At 40.9% G+C, this 23,531-nt stretch overlaps 2 protein-coding genes across 8 annotated transcripts in view; one reads left to right on the top strand and one right to left on the bottom strand.

Annotated features, from left to right (window-relative positions):
* The window catches only part of LOC106087000 (LIM and SH3 domain protein Lasp), a 423,009-nt gene that overhangs the window by 4,933 nt on the left and 394,545 nt on the right, over positions 1 to 23,531 (top strand). The window lies entirely within an intron of this gene.
* LOC106087003 (protein disabled) overlaps positions 5,243 to 23,531 on the bottom strand; it is a 54,447-nt gene continuing 36,158 nt past the window's right edge. For 3 of the 7 annotated variants that reach the window (XM_013251870.2, XM_013251871.2, XM_013251868.2), the window contains 6 exons: positions 15,267 to 15,806; positions 11,525 to 14,768; positions 11,367 to 11,455; positions 10,455 to 11,297; positions 10,238 to 10,388; positions 5,243 to 10,172 (listed from right to left, as the gene is read on the bottom strand). In XM_013251870.2, the coding sequence (XP_013107324.2) occupies positions 8,969 to 10,172; positions 10,238 to 10,388; positions 10,455 to 11,297; positions 11,367 to 11,455; positions 11,525 to 14,768; positions 15,267 to 15,806 (6,071 nt within the window). In that variant the 3' untranslated portion in view covers positions 5,243 to 8,968. The remainder of the gene's footprint in view (positions 10,173 to 10,237; positions 10,389 to 10,454; positions 11,298 to 11,366; positions 11,456 to 11,524; positions 14,769 to 15,266; positions 15,807 to 23,531) is intronic. The other 4 variants (XR_009398578.1, XM_013251872.2, XM_013251874.2 and 1 more) reach the window with 4 other exon arrangements.

Below are 23,531 nucleotides of genomic sequence, written 5' to 3'. Positions count from 1 at the left end.
TTGTGGTGCTTGTTCATCAGCTCGGAGACCATGGATGCGACGTATGGCTCTGCTATTACTCTCGTAGTGCTTGAAAAATGGATTTAATAACTGCTACGTTCCCAAAATTGACTGAGGTCCTAACAGTTTCTTCATTCTATTTGCTATAACAGCAAAAATGCTGTTGTTAAAAGCAAGGAAACTTATTTCGAACAATCAGTAGGCTATATTTGCTACTATCAGCAGCATTGTTTTTCCGAATGTTTCATAGTCTGCTTTGTATATTGAGCAACCCAAGTAAAGTTTTCAAAATAAATCCATTTGTTTACATTTAAATTTTATTTTGAATTTTTTAAACGAAAAAATTAAACAAAATTAAAATTAATAATCAGTTACATTTTAACTATCATATGGGTTTGTATATAATATCAATATAATAATAAATTTGGATAATAATATTCAATGGGTGTGTTGTGTTTTCTTCACTGTTGTTCCTATTAGCTTGCATTACTATTTTGTAGTTATTTATTTATTGTTTTGTTTTTTCATAGGTTCGGTTTATGGTTTCATATCGTTCACTGCTTGTTAATTTATTTACTTTTTTTCTATAATAAAAGGAAGTATTGTTTTAAGTTCATTGTGGTATCTTTGGGGGGATATATATTTGTTTGTTATTTTTATTGCATGGACTAATTCATCAACAAGTTTGGATCAATTTTATTGTATTTTGGTTTGCATAGTTAATTTCATAATTGTTGTTGTAATAATATCATGCCTCATGTGGTATTTTGTGTTGTTAGCTGTGATTTTGTGTCTTCTTAATTTTTCATAATTGCGTGTTTTTGGAATTTTTTCAGCTTATACAAATTTTTCTTGATAAGGAATTTTTTTTATTTATTTTCATTTTTGTTTTTTTTTAATTTTGTTTGGTTTTTTTTTAGGATTTTAATAAGAAAACCTTGAAACGGACAGAATTCAAATTTTATTTTGCATTGTATAATTAGGAAAATGCTTTTAACTTTGCCTTTGCCTTATGTCTAAAACTACAAACTCATTGATCGATCGTTCTTTGCTAAATACCGCACGTAGTAAGTTCAATTCTCTGTTTAGAAAATAGCCGAAGAGGAAAGAACTAAATTAAGGTTTAGTATTATTTTATACTGTTTTTGTTTTTTTTTTACTTTATTTTTAAATTAACATAGATATTTCTAATAAAATTTGAAATGTACAATAATAATAGTAATCATATTAATTAATAATAGTTAGTCATATCTTGTTGTTGCTACGACTGTCATCGTTTTTTGTTTTTCGTTCCATAATTTTTTTCGTTTTCTAAATAATAAATATGCTGTTTATTTACATTTAGGTTTGGTATAAGATGATAATAGATAACTTTAAACATATATACATAGAAACATCCTTTATGTGAAAATTATACATTAAGTTATTTTTGAGATTCCTTCATTTCTTATTGCATGTATTCATCAATTTATGTGTATGCAATTTTTTTTGTAAGGATTGCTCGCATTATTTCATTCTTTAGCAATTTGTTCGTTTTAAGGAGTATAAGGAGTATAGGGATAAATGCCGAAATAAAAAAAAGCTTTTAGAGTCGTTAAAGTGCAAGAAATTTTAGACTCAAACTCAAGATATGAACAGGCGTTTTTCCAAACTTCGATAATTCGCCAAAAATCTTCTGTTATATAAAAGAACAAGTAAAAAGGCGCCAAGTTTGGCCGGGCCGAACTTTGCATATCCACCACCTCGGGTATATATGTAAACCACCTTTCGTCAAAATCCGGAGAAAAATACATAGCTTATGCCCCATAGCAGCTACATCGAAATATGTACCGATTTGGATCAAATGCTAATAAGTACAAGTCATTGTTCAATTGCGTATAACAAAATATTGGTCTTTTTAGTAGCTATATCTAAAAATGAACCGATCTGAATCATATACGACACGGATGTCGAAAAGCCTAACATAAGTCACCGTCCCAAATTTCGGCGAAATCGGACAATAAATGCGTATTTTATGGGACCAAAACCTTAAATCGAGAGATCGATCTATATGGCAGCTATATGCAAATCTTGATCGATCTAGGCCAAATTGCAAAAATATGCCGAGGGGCTTAGCATAACTCACTGTCCCAAATTTCGGCGAAATCGGACAATGAATGCGCCTTTTATGGGCCCCAAAACCTTAAATCGAGAGATCGGTCTATATGGCAGCTATATGTAAATCTTGATCGATCTAGGCCAAATTGAAAAAATATGTCGAGGAGCTTAACATAACTCAATGTCCCAAATTTTGGCGATATCGGACAATAAATGCGCCTTTTATGGCCCCAAAACCTTAAATCGAGAGATCGGTATATATGGCATATATATGCAAATCTGTTTCGACCGGGGCCAAATTGAAGAAGGATATCGAAGGGCTTAACACAACTCACTGTCCCAAATTTCAGCAAAATCGGATAATAAATGTGGCTTTTATGGGTCTAAGATCCTAAATCGGCGGATCGGTCTATATGGCAGCTATATCCAAATCTGGACCGATCGTAGCCAAATTGAAGAAGAATGGCGAAGGACCTAACACAACTCACTGCCTCAAATTTCGGTGATATCGGACAATAAATGCGTCTTTAATGGGCCCAAGACGTTAAATCGGGAGATCGGTCCAGGTTCAAATCGGTCGATAACCTGATATAGTTCCCATATAAACCGATCTCCCGATTTGACGTCTTGAGTTCCTGGAATCCGCAATTTTCATCCGATTTCGCTTATATTTTGCACATAGTGTTCTCTTATGACTTCTAACCACTATGCCAACTAAGGTTCAAATCGGTCTATAATCTGATATAGTTCTCATATAAACCGGTTCTCTCGATTTGACTTCTTGAGCCCCTGGAATCTGCAATTTTTGTCCGATTTTTCTGAAATTTGCCTGCGGTATTCTGTTTCAATTTTTAACAACTGTGCCCAGTATGTTCCAAATCGGTATATAAACTAATATAGATCCCATATGAACCAGTCTCTCGATTATACTTGCGCGGTTCCTAGATGCTTTAATTTTGCTGGTTTGACAAAAGTTTGGTATGTAGAATAAAATTATGCCATTCAACTAAATTTAGTTTGTATTAATTTTTAGCAGAATCAATGGTGGTGGGTTCCCAAGATTCGGCTCGGCCGAGCTTAGCATGCTTTCACATGGACCTAAGAACTGAAGGTCGATATATGAATGATAGCTATATCCAAATTAATCCGATCCAGATCATACTCGGTGTGGATGTTGAGGGGCCTAGAACAAATTGCTGTGCTACATTTCAACGAAATCGGATAAAAATGAGGAGTTAATGAGCCAAAGATGGAAGATCAGTCTATATGGGAGCTATATTATATAGATATAACCCGATATAGCCTATCTTCGAACTTAAACTGTCCATGGACAAAAACAGTATCTGTGCAAAGTTTTAGCTCAACATCACTTTTTTACGAAGACTTTAGTGTGACAACAAAATACAAACGAAGGACATGACTGAATCGTTTTAGAATTTTTAAGACAACCCTATACACCTATAGGGTCGGAAATGAATATTTTAATGCATTGCAAACGAAATGAATATCTCTCCGTCCTTTAGCGGTGAGTATAAATACATATTGTACCACTTTATTTGGTGGGGCCGATTGGAACTACCACATACTTGGTGATGGTGCTTATGCAAGGTACGTAGACTTCTTTATGGAATGGTTTAGGCTGAATTGCCATAAGTGTTTAAATGGAACAGAAAAACTTACTCGTAAGTTCATTACCATGTCATAGTATTGGCGTTTTAGGTAAAGTGAGTGAATTTCAATCAGCGAAAAATAATTTCATATCAAACATATGGAAATTTAAAAGTGTTACATTTTAATAACTTAATTAAATATATAGCGGAAAAATTCGGGCGATGTCATATTTGGAGAATACAAAGATGCATGCATATCATGAGTGTAAATGTCAAAATTCCAATTAAAATAAATGGACTCATTGCATTATGTACGAGTACATACTGTGAATATTTGATCGCTTTAAATATGGCAGACTAATGCACTTATAATATTAACTTAATACTGCTGAAAGGGGTTGCAATTTTAATCAACTATCGCTACGCTAGGTTTTTTTTTGTTAGCGCATACAGGAAAAGCGAGAGAATTTCTCTTATAACAATGACTACTTTTTATGGCCGAGTTCTACGGCTTACGTCGCAGAGAGAGAATGAATTCAAATCCAAAGTAAATTTTGGTTGGTATATTCTCTGGTAATCGTTGGATGGTAACTAATGTGAGGAGATGAATTGTAAAGTTGTCCATCAACACTGCCTTTAAGAACAGCGGCTAGACTTTCTCCTCCTATCGATGGTTAGGTTAGGTAAGAGTGGCAGTCCTTTACAGACTCACTTAGACAATTTTAAGTCCATTGTGATACCACAGTAGCGGCGACAGACCAAGGCTTCTGGCGGGAATCGAACCCACGACCCCTGCACTGGTAATCCAAGGACGCTACAAACTCGTCTAACGGGGCGATGGTTATCATAGACGAATTATTGTAAAGTGTGATTTTTTAGCTATTATCATTTTGGCAACATTGATTTAAACAGCTCACGCACATTCCGTGTTTTGCTTCACTGACCAACATCTTCAGTTTGGTCTATAATTTAACCATGAATCGTCTTACAAACGAACAACGCTTGCAAATTATTGAATTTTATTTTCAAAACGTGAGCTCTGTTAAGAAAGTTTATCGCGCACTTCTTCCATTTTTTGCCTCAAAGGGTCCGTAAGTAAGCAGAATTGTCGATTTTGGAGTGAAGATGCATTGCAAGAGCTAGCAATGCATGCGAAAAAAGTCACAGTTTGATGCGGTTTATGGGCTGGTGGCATCATTGGACCGTACTTCTTCAAAGATAATGCCAATCGTAACGTAACTGTGAATGGTGCATTTACCCAAAATGCAAGAGCTTAACTTGCATGACATGTGGTTTCAACAAGACGGTGCCACATGCAACACAGCACGCATAATAATGGACTTATTGAGAGGCGAGTTCGGTGAAAATTTTATTTCACGTTCGGGACCGGTCAATTGGCCGCCTAGATAATTTTTTAGCTATTATCTTTTTGGCAACACTGGTTTAAACAGCTCACGCACGTTTTGTGTTTTGTTTCTTTGTCAAACATCTTCAGTTCAGTCTATAATTTAACCAAAAATCGTCTTACTAACGAATAACGCTTGCAAATTATTGAATTTTATTATCAAAATGAGTGCTCTGTTTGGAAAGTTCATCGGGTTCAAATTGTGTTCAGCGACGAAGCAAATTTTTGGCTCAATGGGTACGTAAGTAATCAAATTTATCGATTTTGGAGTGAAGATCAGGCAGAAGCATTGCAAGAGCTGGCAATGCATGCAGAAAAAGTCACAGTTTGGTACGGTTTGTGGGCTGATGCCATCATTGGACCGTACTTCTTCAAAGATGATGCGAATCGTATCGTAACTGTAAATGGTGAGCGCTATCGTAAGATGATATCCAACTATTTTTTTTTTTGCCCAAAATGCAAGAGCTTGACTTGCATGACATGTGGTTTCAACAAGACGGTGCCACATGCCACACAGCACGCGTAACAATGGACTTATTGAGAGGCGAGTTCGGTGAACATTTTATTTCACGTTCGGGACCGGTCGATTGACCGCCTAGATCGTGCGATTTAGAGCCTTCAGACTATTTTTTGTGGGGCACTATTAAAGCTCATGTGTATGCAGACAAGCCCGCTTCAATTGACACATTAGAAGACAACATTGTAGCATTTATTCGTGAGATACCGGCCGAAATGTTGGAAAGAGTATGCCAAAATGGGACAAAGCGGATGGACCCTTTGAGGCCCAGCCTAGGTCTAAATTTGCATGAAATAATTTTCGAACATTATCAAACATTAGATTTTATGCATTTTTCTGATTTTATGTATCTTTTTTTCGAAAAACTTTCCTATAGCTCTTAAAAAATCACCCTTTATATAGATAAAAATGTTGCATTCCATGGATAGATCGGTGGGTGGCGCTTGTGAGAATAGATAAATGAGAGTTATCTAAGTTAATGCCGAAAGCAGAATTTCATTTTCAAAGTTATTGCTGTTTGCGTCAAAAATCCCCTTCAACTGTCGGAGATCTCTCAACGAGGGTGCCGGGCCACAGAGAGTTTGTCTTTAGCTACATGTTGACTAGTTCTTCGCGATAAGGCCTATCTTCTGTCATTCATTGACCTTTAGAGAACGCTCCAATATAAACTTGAAGGGTTCTACCACTTTAGCTAAAACAGAGGTCCACTCATCGTGCCAGTCGTAACAGATCACTGTATGTATGGTGTATCGAGCGGAGAGTCTTAGAGAGAGGTCGAATGGCACTGTCTCTTGCTTAAATTCTGAGTGCCTATGATGCTCGCCATGATAAGGTGAGTTATTGGCATCTTTAACAAATGGTCACCCTGTTTCCGCGGCGATCGGTCCTTTGGACCGGAACGAGCCTGCTCACCTAGATGATCTTGACGAGAATAGCCACCTCCACATGCAAATGTGGCTACAACAACAACCAGATGTGTACGTGTCCCGAATTGGCTTTAAAAGCAATCTGGCTGTTTCAACGGACCTAGAAGGAATCTTTCTTCTACTGCTCCTGAGATAGCACAACTAATTACTAGTTTGTCTTACCAAATTTAACATTCTAACTCGTAGAATCCTTAGAGGCTACCGTGGCGCAGAGGTTAGCCTATGACGCCAAACGGTTAAAATCCCGGCGTGAACATCAGAATAATTTTTGGCGGTGTTTATCCCTTTACTAATGCTGGCTACATTTGTGAGGTAGTGTGCCATTTGGTATTGCAGCCATGTAAAAACTCTCCTCAAAGAGGTGTCGCACTGCGAAACTCCATTAGGTCCCGGCTATAGAAAGAAGGTCCCTTATCATTGAGCTTAGACATTAATCGGACTGCACTCATTGATATGAGAGAAGTACCTTCTGTTTCTTAATGGAATGTTCATGGGAAATTTAGTAATTTAGTAGATCCTTGGTCTGCCCAGGTTATGTTCAAGGCGCAAAAAAAGCGCAAAACTTGGTACAAATACACCCTGAATGTTGGTAACTATAGTTTTGAAATATTTATTGACTTTATTAATCATGGCACGCACCTCCACACATGGCCTTAGTTTTGTTTTCAATTATATTGACCATTAAATGCAACTAAGAGCAAAACTTATACTACTACAAGACACTGAAACTGTTCCTTTATAGAGCAGAAGCATGACTATTTCCGAAACGAATGAGGCAGTGTTATAAGTATTCAAAAGGAAAATACCTTTTAATATATGAGCCAATCTGCATTATCTCGGAATATTGGGGTCATATGAACCTGAAGCTGTTTGAGTTATCAAGTTATGAGAATGAAAGAAGAAACTTTAGCCAGAAAGACATTTGGATTGAAACCCTTGGGCGGTTTATGCGAAGACATACATACATGCTGTCTAAGCAATACCTTTTGGACTATTATCGGAGAGACCATCCAAGTCATCATTTTGTGGATAGATATCCACCGCCCAGAAGCCTTAAGCGCTACAAAAGAGAACCCCTAGATCAAGCGGCGGGTCTAGACAACATTCATGCAAACACGGTAGCAGATGCGGTAAATAGCTTTCGGGTGAATGCGGTCCTTGGAAAAAGACCGCCTCCCATTGCCCCCGAAGAAATTGACCTCCCCCGGCAAACCAGAGTAGTTCGGGCTCAATTCCGTTCTCGCAGATGCAGCCACCTTAACTCCTACTGACCAAGCATTAATGCCGACGTGGAAGATGTGACCAGGATCCACACGATGCACGTCACCTGTTTAACTGCCCAGCGAGACCCACTCGACCCAGGCCCAGATCCCTCTGGACGCACCCCATCTTAATCGCAGAGTTTCTGGATCTTGACGCTCAACAGAATCAAACAGACGAAAGATAGAACACAACAAACTGCTATAACAACAACCGTATTTTCCATGAAATTATCAATGGCAAATGGAAATAAACACCGAAACTTGACAGTAAAACGTTGAAAAGAAGCTATGAACATGTTTGGCCATAGAACCAGTCTTTTACCACCATGGTATGTGAGAAAGATGTTTTTTTGGTAACATTTTCAATGGAAATGTTATAAAATTACAATACAAACGTTTTGTATGGTATTGGAATCCTGCAGTAGCAACACTTGGGCAACTCACAACTTCTCTACCAGTGAAATAACAGTCGAATTGATGGCGAATTTCAAAGAGATAAGTCCTTCAAAGTCTCTGGGGAAATGTGAATACTGTTTGACCTAGAGAATGTCATATTTAAAACGATATGTTATTAAATTTTTTAGCATAAAATTAAAGGCAAATAATTTACGTCGACATCGTTTTTGAGTATTGCGTAGAATGTTGTTGGTATTTTTTAAATCAACTGCGGCAAGTCCCGTTCTATGACCTGTGACCAGATTATTATGCTGTTGTTGGTGTGGCTGTGGTTGGTAAGACTGGTGCTGGTAGTAACGAGATTTTCCCAACTTCGATTGTGTATGGCACTGAGTAAACACCGATGTCGAACGATTCGATAGAAATATATTTCGATTGTTCGGCGATGAGGATGAGGACGATGATGAATCGCAATCACGACGCTGGTAATGTTGGTAATACCTATTATGATGGCACTGATGCGTAGATTTGCGCAAACTCTTTAAATTATGCTGCTGCTCATAGTAGTGATTTAGATTTGTTATGTAATAGTAGTCATTGGAAGCTAAAACATCTATCTCGGCATAGTGATTATAGTCATCCATGTCGTCGTCATCGCCGTCGTCACCATCACCAACCCACTTTTCGCCATCATCGCCACCAGAGTGCAGCTTGGAAACTGTTATATTGCATTTGTTATTCACGAAGTTATCAAATCACATATTTTCATCGAACTTAGCAAAATTTGTATTGTTGTCATCCCAGCTTGGTGGATGGAAGCTATTGCCATTGTTTGAGGTCTTGCTGCTGCCGCCGCCGCTTCCACCATTGTCCTGTTTATCACCAGATGCTGAGTTTTGCGTCTGTGTGCCGGGACTATTAAAGAAGTCATCATCTTCGAATGGGTCCTCAACCTTCTTGGCGAAAATATTTATGGATTCGGATTTTTTGATGAGTTCCTGCTGACGCTGCTGCAATTTATTGTTGCGCATTTGCTGTTTGGCAGTTCGCTGCAAGGATTCTTGCCACTGATCATCATTTTCGAAGGCATCAAAACTGGTCTTTGAGAAGTCATCTTCGAAGGCATCATCGAACTGCGACACTTTTACATTGTCATCAAAACGAAGTTTTGGCGTACTGACCTGTGTTGGCGCCGCTGCCTGTGGCGAGATGCCTCGATTTTCCAGATCGTATTGCTGCAAGCTACCGGCGGCGGCTGAATGTTGAAAATGCTGCTTCTCCCTCTCAAGACCCGATGAGAAATCGTTAGAAAATCGAAATGATGACTTTGAAGCTGGCGTATTGGCCGCACTAACATTGGCTGCTGGTGTTGAATTGCAGCTGGATGCAGTACCCGCTGGCGCGGGCGGTGGTGAAGTTTGGTTAAAGTCTGATTCAAATCCCACATCAAAACTAAATTTGGTTGAAGTATTTGGAGTGGCTGTGGGCAAAGCGCTGCTGGTATTCGATCTGGGCGTTGGTGTCTGCTCGTAATCGCCATCATCATCGTAGCCGTAATCCTGGGCATGGTGTTTACTTTCTGCAGGCGGTAGAGGTTTTCTTCCATATGGGCCAGGGGCATTTTTACGATAAGCCATGGGCATTATTTGGCTTTGAGGCGGAGCAGCATCCTTTCGCCGACGCACATGGGTATCCATCATTCGGTTATGCATTTCATGACGCCGCATTTCCAAACGGGCAAATTTATCTTCATCTGCGGGCGAAATTTCATCATCACCAATGCCACGATCTTCCTCCTCCTCCTCCTCTTCGTCCACATAGTCTTCGGCATCATCATCAAGATCGCCTATGTAATCATAATTACTGCTACGCATGGGCGGCGGGGCGTCTCGATATCTTCCAGCACTGCCAGGAATTGTGGTCAGATCTTTACCACGTAAACCTCGTTTCTTGCGATATCTAGAAATAGCATGCGATGGAAGTTATATAGACGTACATATGTACAATTTAAAATCAATAATTACCTTCGATCCTTGTCGTCCTCTGAACCTGAAGGCGTTTGTCCCTTTACTGCAGCTGCTCTGCGGCTTTCGGCCAAACGACGTTCTGCATCTGCGGCGCTGGAAGGTCGTTTCCAAGAAGATGAAGACACCTTTTGTCCTGGCATAGGAGGCTCTGCACAATACAAACAACATGTATAAAGGGCTACAGTCTAAGTCTATAGTAACATCTGCCACTTACCTTCCCCATCCCAGGGGCTAGAACCACTGCTCTTACGAATACGAGATTGTGAACCTAATGTATTTATCGCTCCAATTCCACCTGCTCCGCCTTGGGTGGATAATTGACTAGGTCTTTGTAAGCTTCTAGTATCACAACGCGCTCTTTGCTCCCGATAATGATACTCCTTTTCGGAATCCTGATCATAGTCGATATCACCAGACACTCGCAGGGATTTTAGGGATTTTCGCAGAGAACGACTCTTTTCGGCCGTCATAAAGCAGCGATCGCGATTGTATTCATCGCGACTGTCGCAACTGCCATAGGGATCTGATGGCATGCCTCCACTGTCATAGCTACGTCTGCGCCGACGTGTCGGTGCATGTGAACCCTCATACGATTCCAGACTCTCGCGGTCAAAGGATTTACGATCACGTTCATACATATAGTCAGAGGTGCGTTGACGATGTCCACCCATTTGAGGTGAACAGCAATCAGACTTCATTTCCTCATACATGGCAGCCAGATGCGGTGGTATTTTACCTGTGGCTGCCAACATTTCATCAAAATCATCTAAACTATACAAATGCTCGCTATTTGGCTGCCGCACACCCGCATCTCCACGGTAATATTTGTTACGTTTCTCATAACCACCACTGGTAACCGAGCGACGATCATAGCTGGAAGTGGGTGGCAATGGCGGTCCAACACCTCTCTTATCATATATGGGAGGTCCATACGTTGTACGTTCATAGGCGGAACGATCAAATGATCGACCGCGAGCTTGTTCAATTTCTTGTGAAGACCAAGTATGATGCGAAGGATGCGATGGTCCACCGTGGTGGTGGTACCAGCCGGGCGAATCTGAAAAAGAGAAGATGGAGCATATACATAACGAAGCACAATTAATAAAACCAAAGTACTCCATCATACCCATATCAAAATTGTCCCGACTTTTGGATATATTCCGTTTGTGTTTGCAAGGATCTCTGCTGCGACCGCTGGAGAAATCTTGTTCATATCTAAAAAAAAGGAATACAAAAAAGGCTATAGAAAGAGCATGGGTGGTTTAATTGGAGCTGATGACTTACTCGTAATCCTCATCGCATGAATTCATGCGTCTCGCATGCCGCCTATAGTAACCTAGGCGTTCGGTAGTTAGACTGCCCTGAGAAGGTCCAGACACACGTTTACCCTGTGCATAATCCATCATATGACCACTGCCCACAACGCCTTGGTCTTCATCCCAGCTAAGATCTCTGGAGGAGGACGATGTGTTTTGACGTTCCTTCTTGTGATAGCGTCTCTGGCCCGATGTACTGCCAACAGCTGAATGGTGACCCAATGATAAACTGCTGCCACCCATTGCACGCTTATGCCATCCTTCATCTCGTGGATCCGAAGAGCAGGGTGATTCCAAAGCACTATCGTTTTGCGAACAATTTGATGTTGAACCGGGCGGTGGTGGCAAATTGAGGAAATTATTCGATTTGGCCAAGGCCTTGGCAGAAGGTCTAGCTCGCTTATCTGAAGACACTGGCGGCGGCGCAGGCGGCTGATGTTGTGGCGTATCAAATGTGGCCCAAGATTCATTCGAAGTTTTCGATACAGTATCGGTTTGCATTTGTCTCGTTGCTGCGTCAATGATTTGCGATACGACATTCAAATGGCTGGGCAATGGTGATATTTGCTGGGGCGATTTGCTGCTGTTGTTAGGCGACTTCGCTTGCGTTGTTATAGAAGCGGCCGGCGACTTTGGCATAGGAATTGGCGAAGTGCTAACATCATTGAAGTGCTGTGGAGTCATTGTTGTGGTGGCCGTATTCGTTACTTGAGGTTGGCCAGAGGTAGTGCTTAGGAGATTTGCTGAAATTGCCGGCGAATTTCGCTCCCTGGAGTCGAGGGAAAGATTTGATATAGCTCTCTGCATTAAGTCGTCAATTTCCAGATCATCCTTGGAGCCCGACAGAGCCGAAGATACCACACTACCCGTCGACAAATAGTTGTTTTCGTTAGTGATGGTTAGACTTTGAGTGATGCTTATCTTTGGAGTATCTTCGATTTTATCAGGCTTTTCTCCGATTTCTTCCAGTTGTTGATTGGAATTGGCTAGTTGTTCATACGTTGAGGTTGCAATGGTCAAGTTGTCCTTATCGTTATCCTTGTCATTGCTGTCGGCGCTGCTAGCGCCACCCTGATAATCTTTATCCTCTCTGCCGGCCCGACGCTCATCGTCCTCCTCATCATCTTCCACGGTGATGGCGGAAGAGGAGGGCTCCACCAAGAAGCCACGACTATCGACCAAACCCAGTCTCTGTTGTTGAGTGGTGGCATCCAAATGCACGCTCTGATCCATAAGTTGTTTTAAATCTTGATCCTCGTCATCGTCATTGAAGCCGGAAAACCCATGAAAAGGTGATTTGGATTCCGAATGACCATGGTCCGATATGTCTGCGACTTCACTATGCTGGGGAGCTGGATTATCGAAGAGATTTTCCACCAAAATTAAATCCCTTAAGGCGGCATAGCGATCTTTAGCTTGGGCTAAAACTTCCGATATTTTCGTATCGATTTTCGTGGGCTGATGTGTACCGATTTCAGGCATGTCACCACTCAAGAGATCTTGAGAAGCTGCAGCCATATCGAGATCTGTGCTAAGTGCAATGTTGCTCTCGAATTGTTGCTCCTGCCTTGGCTGTGTTTCGTCTGCCTCCATGACATCGCCAATGAGATCAACCGACTCCTGCTGCTGCTGCAGTTCCTGGTCAATGATTTCTCTAAAAACAGCATAACGATCAGCCGGTGGCACCGAAGAACTCTGTTGGGCCGCGGCAGGTGGTTCCACATTTACTTGATCAAATTGGGCAAAGTTGGCTTCAAATGCAGCGGACGCAGCTGGCTGCTGGAAATCCTCGCCAAAGGTGTCATCAAATTTGGCCACAAAAGTAGCTTCCTGATCAAAGTTAACCTTGAATATGGTCTGTTGATCGGATATTTTTGGTTTAGGCTCGGGTTTAGATTGCTCAAGGAATTCCGCCAGATATGAGGTCAATTCCACAAGCGTCATGGTCGAAAGCTTCGATGTGGGTACATTTAGTTTAGTTGAAAGCTCATCAATGCCCAGGGTTAAAAGTTGGCTAAGGGTAATGTCTGGTACCAGAGGAGCGGCTTCGGATGGATTGGTATGCAACTGCTGCTGCTGTTTTTGTTGTTGTTGCTGCTGCAGCTGCTTTTGCTGTTGCAAAATTTCGTTTTTGTTTTCGTAAATATCGTGTGATTTGCTTGACTGATGGAATGATTGCTGGCGATTAGTTCGTGTCCTTGTTGAGCTTTGCGTTGGTGGAGGCAACAATGGTGGCACATCTGGATTATGTAAAACCCCTATATTGGCTGAAGCAGAAGACCCAGACAAAGGTGCTAGATAATCGTCCTCGGTGTGCCCTGGCTTCCGAGGTCTTCCGGGCCCAGGATATGAACCATCAGAACGACCCACTCTTCGCGAGGGCAATGGAATTGGAGGCACATCTGCTGCTCCACTGCTCATGGGAGGAGTACGCGATGTCGCTCCCAACTTTGAAGCCAAGCCAGAGTTGACACTTTCATAGCGACTCGAAGAGTATGCTGCTGTCGACGATGTTCCGGCCCTTGGCCTAATCACAATATCATTGAATTGTTTTTTGGGCGGCAAAGGAGGTGGCTCAGAATAGGTGGCAGAGTCGGGGCGCGGCGGAGGCTCCGGAGCCGTCTCAGTCTCACTCAGCGAGTCGGATTCCTGCAAACGGCGCATATTTATGGAGTTGGAATCCCTTTTGGGAAATCGAGAGGATTGGCCAAACAGGTGAGGCATCTTTTTGTTGGAAATGCTTGAAATGACATCCACCGTTTGCTGCTTCAACAAGGAGGCAGGTGGTAATTGTGCGGGAACTCCTCCCAGCGAAGCACTTCCCGAGGCCATTGCAGATGAGGGAACCGGACGTGAACGTATGGTGCTCTGTGTTTGAGTCACTTCGCCAAAACCACTGCCGCTGGCAGCGCCACCCTCTGGCGGCAAGCTTACTTGCAAATGACCAGCCAACAGATCTTGAGATGCGGGGGCGGCATCTCCCCCCAGCTTGGGTGAAGGCATCGAATCGGAGGTGGACTTTCTTGACTTCTCTGTCACACTATGCTCGGTACCATTGAACTCAAACTCGAAGGGATCCAATTTTGAGAAAATATCGCCACCTTCTTCAAAGGGATCACTCTTCTTTCGTGTAGGCGAAAAAGGATCTGTATCACGCGGCAACATAACAGGATCTGATGCTGTTGTTCCAGACACTGATGCTGCCAGCGGTTCTAAAGTAACAAAAGTGGGAGGAAGAGTAGGATATCGAGAAAAACGTAAACTATTAATTTCTAATAAGGTTTGAGAAGAACTAACAACGGTAGTAGATGGCCTTGGGGCACATCCACTGGTCGTCGACATCACTTTGTCGCCGCCACTAGTCACCATAGCGGTATTAGAACCACCACTACTGCCACTAATAGTTGATGGCTGAAGAAGTGAACGGTTAGTACTGACATTGCAAACGTTACTCATGGGAAAGTTGTTAGTAGTAATATTGTCTGTTGTTGTTGTTGTTGGTGAAGTTGCTGTTTCTGTTGTTGTTGTTGTTGTTACAAAAAAGGGGCAAGTGCATGATAAAGCAGTGCTACGTTTAAGACTACGACTGTCAGACAGATACAAATTTACGGTAGCAGTAGTGCTCTCTGTATAGCTGATGGTGGTGTGGGTGGTGGCTGTTAGTGAAGCGTGACTACTATTAACAACAATGTTAGCGTTAGCATTTGTACCTGTGGTCAAAAGAGATGGGGCTGTCACTGAGGCAGATGCAGATGCGGTTGTTGTTGTTACGGTTGTTAGTAGGGAATTAATGGTAGACGAGCTTGTTAGTAACATTGCTGAGGTTAGCTGAGATGTAGTTGGCCTCATATCGAAATCCTGCAGGTTCAATATTTCATCTGTAACTGACGATTGCAATAAATTATTATGATAAGATTTTTGTGTTTCGCCCATTGAAAAGATAGCCGAGGCCGTTGCTGTTGCTGATGTTGTTGCTGTTGCTGTTGCTGTGGTGGCATATGCATGTGACTTAGCGATATTGGTGGCAGCTGTTGCTGGGGCTGTCGCCGCTACTGTTACATTAGCAGCTTGCGGCGTTGTTGTCGCAATCATTAACGATGACGATGAGGACGACGATGTTACGGAAGTGTTAGCTGTGAGATCTTTCAAAACTTTTTTTGGTGGATTTTTAAGCTCTTGGAAAAAATATTTCTTATCGACATATGGCCGTATGCGACCAGTACCTAATGGATCCAAATCGGTAAATGCATCTGATTGTCACAATTTCGGTAATGGTTATTCATTGTTTTTTTTTTTTTGTTTATTTAAGTGAGTGTGTTTAGATTTTTTGGTTTTGGTTGATTGAAAAAGGACAAAACAATCATCAATTAAGCGTTTTTCATTGTTCGACCATAGACAAGGCAACATTTTGAAACTAAACAAAAAAGATAACACTGGTCTGCACTGGTCCATTGTGAATGTGCGCATGAGGGTGTGTCTGTGTGTGTGTGATGAATGAAGAAGCGATACGATTCTAATACAAAAAAAAAACTTCAACTCAGAATGGGCCTAATTTGAGTGTATCGATAGTTTTATCAATAAATATCGATCTCGATGTTAGCATGATCGGACCAGCTCAAGGAACTGTTAAAAACCACGCCTAAATTCTTCGCACTAGATACAATATCAATCCTCTGACCATTAACGGAAATATCCGGTTGTCGCATGTTGAAATTCTTGTTTTTGTGAACAACCAAACATTTAGACTTACTTGGATTTAACAACAAACCATTTGCAGTCGCCCAGTCATAAACGCGATGTAGGTCCGCGTTAAGTTTACTTATGCAGTCGTCTACATTGTCCACAAAGCCGCTTTGAAAAATCTGCACGTCATCAGCATACATCATAATCTGACCGTGTGCTAGTTGACGAGGCAAGTCGTTCGTCGCATATAATGAAAAAAGAAGTGGACCTATAATAGAGCCTTGGGGAAACCCCTTAGGAACCCCATTAGGTCTGTACATACAGACTGTCGTCTATCCTTAGCTACGACATAATCAGACTCGTTGCTGTTGATGTGAAGTTAAAAAAATTCCGTAGTTTCATGCACAAATTCAGGTGATCAACCGTGTCGAAAGCTTTGGAGTGATCCAAAAGAGCCAGAAAGCCAATTTTGTTCTCATCAATGTCATTTCTGATCGATTCAGCCACTTCAACCAGTGCAGTAATGCAACTATGATCAGAACGAAAGCCGGACTGTCTTTCTGACAACAGGGACTCTTGGTGAAGATATACCGACATCTGTCCATGAAGAATTTTCTCGAAAACCTTAGAGATATAGCATAGAATTGATATCAGCCGATTATCAACGTTGGATTTGGGAATGGGGATAATCTTTGCATGCTTCACTGGAGCTCAAAATTGAATTAAACAGGTACGTAAAGTACGGTAGGAGGAAGGAGGGAGGGCTCTCAGGCACCAAAATACTTTTAAATATCTTTTATTTGATACCTATATTACTCAAAGCGGTTAAAGTGTCCTGTTTGGTGGTGTTTTCAGGGGTGGGGGGCCACCGACACTTAGGGTAACACTTTAATGCCAAGTTCGTACTCTACTCTCAAATACCTTTCATTTGATATCCATATTGTCCAAAGCGGTGAAAGTGTCCTCTTGGGCCTTTTTTGGGGGTGGGGGACCTCCGGAAGCTTAAGAGTGACATTTGTGTACAAAATTCGTACTCTACTCTTACATACCTTTCATTTGATACCCATATTGTCCCAATCGGTGCAGATGTCCGTTCGGGTGGGTTTTGCGATGGGGCGTCCCCCTAGATTATTTGAGCCCAACTTATTTTAATAATTTGGGGTACCATAAGGTGGCATACAAAATTTCGCCTAAATCTGTGCACGCATCTCCAGGATCTGACGTTTTTGAAAATTTGGTTATGGGGAAAATTTGGTTATGGAAGTAACATTCGTACAAATCTCGGATCAACTTCGTCCAAGCCAATTGCATTTGACTTAACACGGACAAAACTCTCATAAACTACCTCATGGCAATCAAAAACGAAAGCCGGCCCATCATTATCACTGTAAAATTGCGTGTCCGTTTGTATATCGGGTATGCTTACGAAGGTCCTGTTGAGTTCATCTTGATCCCCATGGTATCGAATGTTTGACTTGGGTTTACCCATTCCGATGTCATGTATCACCTTCCACTTACTCTTCGAGCCCACTGCGCAATCATATCTTGAAGAATAATACTCCATTTTAGCCGCATTAATAAAACTGTTAACTTTCGTATCGTTCGAATCGGCCCATAACTAGAGCTGGCCAGTTATCGATGGCGCTATCGATATTTTATTTTTTGTCTGAATATCCATTTATATTTTCTCTATCGATACTATCTGCAAAGTTCTTTTGTTTGCAAAATTTAACGAAAAAAAAAGCAATTCGACACTGTATGTATCCTATAAGACACATTGCGCCTATAGAGGGCGCTATTTTCAACTGATTGGGCTTACATTTTGTACAATGATTTCTCTCATGACTTCCAACTGATTTTATTAAATTTGATTTTATTCGCTCTGTGCATTGATATCGCTTCTATATAAATCGTTCTCTTGATTTTTACTTCTCAGTTAACGATAGTATCGATACTATCGATATTTATTATTAGAAATATCGAATGTTACGATACCGATACCGCTTCCTTATTAAATCTCCCGTTTTCTTTTATATCTAGCTGAACATTATATCCGACGTACGATATCTAATGAAAGACATCCAGCAAGCAAATACCAGCGCTAAAATAATAAATTTGTGGGTAGACCAACACTACACCAGAAATATGAAGAGAAAATCTTGAACTTTTCCTTTGAGACCCACAGGAAATCCCATAGATACGAATTTCCTCGAAAAATCCATTATTCGGCCATTCATGTTTCTTACCTTGACATAAGGAAGGCAACCCGTCACCTTAGTGAAATCCATGCAAAATTCGACGCCATTATAACGAACAAATTTTGTGATTTTATTCGCGTTTTTACGGACGTTTCTAAAACAAACACCAAAACAAGCTGCGCATTTGGAACCTAATCCGGATTAAAGCCAGCTCCTCACTCCATCTGGAGAGCCCGATATTTTCGGGCTTTACTTTTCATTGGTGTAAATGATGTGGGCAAATATCTGACAGTAAGTCGGTAATACAACCAATCAATCACAATAAAACACACCCACACATTATGAGAATCAAATATGAATTGACGAAACTCAAGAGAGCGAATACACAATTCATTTTTTATGGATACCCGGACAATCGGACATTAATGGCAATACGCACGCTGATCTCATAGCCGTTAATCATAACAATGTCGGAATTTACAACCTATCACCTATTGTAAATACAAAGCCTTGGTCCACAACAGACGTTTAGCCCGCAACATAATCATGATGGTCTGTAGACTTCGTTTTTGCCACATAAGGACGGAGACGGCACTTACACAAAGTAAACATACTGGACATATATCGCTGCAACTGCGGCGAGATACAATCTAGCTGATATTTCAATGAGCCATGGTCTCGGAGGACCAATCATCATTGACATTCTCAGGAAACACAACGACAAGGTCTATGTACGCCTAAACAAATTTTATGTCAATAACAACATTTTGATAAGTTCACACAACTAGCATACCCCATAAGAGTTACAGTATAGACTTAGTGTCGCATGTCCCTTTTTATACACCCCACCGCCAGCAGACATATGGTATGTAGTTTTGACACATACGTCAACATGAAGAAATCTCCCGTTTTTACTTCTTCAGCCTATAGGGGGCGCAAATTTCATCCCATTAGGCTTAAATTTCGTACAATGATTTCTTTCTCTCATGATTTCCAATTGACTTTATTAAATTTGACTTTAATCGGTCGATTCATTGATATTGCTTCTATATAAACCGATTTCCAGATTTTTACTCTTTATTTTCGTTTTAAATATAGGTGATAGGAAATAGTAACGGTATTTTTGATTTAAAATATCGAATGTTGCGAATGTCGGTAGTTGTCCAGCTCTATTACCAACTCCTTCCCTTTAATAGTCCGGATTTGTATGCAAAATCAAAATTTTACCATGTCTAATTTCATAAGTACTGTTTTATTATGTAATAAAATGTAGCTTTCCCAGGACATTTTACCATACACCACTACAAGGTATTATAACTTGGTGCAAATGCAAATTGTGCCCATGAACATGCCAATAAGGAACAGGGACAAACTTCTCACATATCAATGAGTGCAGTCCGATTCATGTTTAAGCTCAATGATAAGGGCCTAAATTTTATAGCCGAGTCCGAACGGCGTACCGCAGTGCGACACCTCTTTGGAAAGAAGTTTTACATGGCATAGTACCTCACAAATGTTTCCAGGGGAAAACCACCGCTGAACATTTTTTCTGATGGTCTCGCCAGGATTCAAACCCAGGCGTTCAGCGTCATAGGCAGACATGCTAACGGTGCTACGGTGGCTTCCCGTTACTTAGTGCATTTGTTTGTAACACCCAGAAGGAAGAGAGATAGACCCATCGATAATTATACCAATCAACTCAGAATCACTTACTGATTCGATTTGGCTATGTCCGTCTGCCTGCTGTCTGTCTGTCCGTCTGCCAATGTTAATAAAAGAACAGGTCTCAATTTTCATCCGATTGTCTTAAAATTTGGTACAGACCTGTTTTTCGGACTAGAGACGAAGCCTATTGAAATTGCAAAAAAAATCGGTTTAGATTCGGATATAGCTCCCATATATATGTTCGTCCGATTTGGACTAATATTGCAATAATGTGGTCACTTATTAACCGATTCTTTCGAAATTTAGCAAGAAGGATTTTCTCTTAACTCCCGATATTACTGGTGAGTTTCATAGAAATCGGTTCAGATTTAGATATAGCTCTCATGCATTTATATCGCCCGATTTTCACTCCTAGAGCCACTGAAGCACATTAGTTGACCAATCTTGCCAAAATTTTGCACAACGCTTTTCTCGAGAACCACCACAATATCTAGGAAGTTTGCTCGAAGTCGGTTCAGATTTAGATATAGCTCCCACATATATATGTTCGTCCGATTTTGAGAAATATTGCAATAAAGTGCTCATTTGTTAACCGATTCTCTCGAAATTTGGCACGAAGGATTTTCTTATCACTCTTAATGGCAAAATTCATAAAAATCAGTTCAGATTTAGATATAGCTACCATATATGTATATCAACCGATTTTCACTTCAAGAGCCACTGTAATCGCATTTATTGAGCAATCTTGCCAAAATTTTGTATAACGCTTTCAATGACGACTACGACAATATCTATAGAGAGTAAAGTTTAAACATATATGCTCGAAATTTGATACGGATTCTGAAAACATCCGCCGAGGTCCATCAAAATTGGTTTAGAATTAGATATAGCTGCCACTTTGTACTTATAGGGTAGGTGTAGGGTATTATGCAGTCGGCACCGCCCGACTTTTGCCTTTCCTTACTGGTTTTATGTTTGCAAATGCAAACCCAACTTCAGTTGAGTTGCCAACGGCCAAGTTTGCCAAAAAATTTCCCTTTATGTATTTAATTTCATATTTTTTTACACTTTTCTAAGTAGTTGAACGCTCAAAACACCGACATTGAATGAACTGATAAAATTTTCCAAATTTGTAGTAATTTTTATTTTGTGGTTTATCTCCTGGCAACCCAACTATAGTTGCGCGACCTTTTACAATCGACACCTCAATCTAATTTTGTACACTCTCATTATAGTACACTCTTATTGATTCCAGTAAAATGGAAAGAGAAAACCCTTTATTGGAGTTGGACAACAATTCGAGTTTAGTGGAATCGAATGACGAATCTCCAATATCTCTTCACGACAATCACAAATGACGAATAACAGCTAAAGACAATCCCAAAGCAGCCGGTTGTACGTACCCGATTGACCCGATAAATACAAACGACGAATAACAGCAAATGACTATCCCAAGGCAGCCGGTTATACGTACCGGGTTGACCCTATGAAGCCCTTCATCGGCAAGGGCTGCCGCCTCAGTGTACAACACACTGCTGCAACAAAACAACAACAACGAATAACAGCATGGATTTAGCAAAACTGAAACAAATTTTTGTGTTTAGGCACCGTAGATAGAAACTGGGAATTCCCTAAAGTGGGTGAAGTCCTCCATTCCCTTTCATGTTTTGCCAAAGTCACGTTTTTTTAAGGCTTCTCAAAACCAAGAGAACCCTACAAAAAACCGAGTAAGCTGTAGATCGGTTGGAGCCAATGTGAGGTGTCTGGAGTCCACCCACATTTAAAACAACCTCTTAGCGTTAATATAGACCAACCAGGTCAATAAGGAACTGCAATGAAACAAATAGTCATCCAAATTCAGGGTCAAGTGTTTGGGGGGCGGCCTCACCCTTTTTGAAAACCTCCAGACGGACTTGTAGAACAATCGACGAGGTAGATAACGAATCGGACTGTAAAATGTAAGGAAAGATTCAGACTTCGCACCTCCAAGATATTTACGTGTTAAGTATGAAGAGGCCACCGTAGCGCAGAGGCTAGCATGTCCGCATATGACGCGGAACGCCTGGGTTCGAATCCTGGCGAGACCATCAGAAAAAATTTTCGGCTGTGGTTTTCCCTTCCTAATGCTGGTAACATTTGTGAGGTACTATGCCACGTAAAACTTCTCTCCAAAGAGGTGTCGCACTGCGGCACGCCGTTCGGACTCGGCTATAAAGAGGTGGCCCCTTATCATTGAGCTTAAACTGCAATCGGACTGCACTCATTGATATGTGAGAAGTTTGCCCCTGTTCCTTAGTGGAATGTTCATGGGCCAAATTTGCATAGTATAAAGATGACAATTTCACATGTACACCGATGGCGCGCAACCCAAAACCCCCACGACGGACATGTACACCAATCGGGTGTATATGGTAAACAAATTAGTGCAATTTTGAAGCATATTATGAATCTGTCATTAGCATTTAGAATTAAGTGTCTGGGTAGGAGCTTGCATCTCCCACAACAGCTTGGGCGATCAAAACAAAATATAATTCAAATGAGGAGTGTCCCCCACGCCCAACACCACCCGAAGGACATATAATTGGCAAAATCAAATCGAACAATAAAATTTGGATCCATGTGGATCCATTCGACCCACCTGGCAGCAAACAAATAGTTTATTCGAGATAAATGGAAGCAGAGCTTAAATGTGATATCCGAATATGGTCTTTAAGGTTTGGTGGGCACTCCTAAGCAATATAACTTCGAAGAATGCTATTCAAAAGTGAATAACAAACAGACAAAAGTTAATTTTCTTGTGTTGTGTTGTAAAAGTCACAAAAAAATATTTTTATACCCTCCACCATAGGATGGGGCTATACTAATTTCGTCATTCTGTTTGAAACAGCCGCTTGAAATTTTGCACAAATACTTTTTATCAGTGTAGGTCAGTTGGGATTGTGAATGGGCCAAATCGGTTCATGTTTCGATATAGCTGCCATATAAAGCGTTCCTGGGTCTTGACTTTTTGAGCCTCTCGAGGGCGCAATTCTCGTTCGTGGTATCACTTCCAACAACTGCGCTAAGTATGGTTAAAATCGGTTTAAAAAAATGTTTTGATATAGCTGCCATATAAACCGATCTTGGGTCTTGACTTTTTGAGTCAATAGAGCGCGCAATTCTCATCCGATTGGACTGAAATTTTGCATGTAGGGTTTTGGTATCACTTCCAACAATTGTGTTAAGTATGGTTCAAATCGGTTCATAATCTGGTATAGCTGTCATATAAACCGATCTTGGATCTTGACTTCTTGAGCCAATAGAGCGCGCAATTCTCATCCGATTTGGCTGAAATTTCGCATGAGGTGTTTTGTTATGACTTCCAATAACTGTGCTTAATATGACGCTAATCGGTACATATCCTGATATAGCTGCCATATAAACCGATCT

The sequence above is a fragment of the Stomoxys calcitrans genome, chromosome 1 (assembly GCF_963082655.1).
Source record: "Stomoxys calcitrans chromosome 1, idStoCalc2.1, whole genome shotgun sequence".
In the NCBI taxonomy this organism is placed as follows: domain Eukaryota; kingdom Metazoa; phylum Arthropoda; class Insecta; order Diptera; family Muscidae; genus Stomoxys; species Stomoxys calcitrans.
The sequence above is the reverse complement of the archived record's forward strand: the minus strand, read 5'-3'. Positions and strand labels throughout refer to the sequence as shown.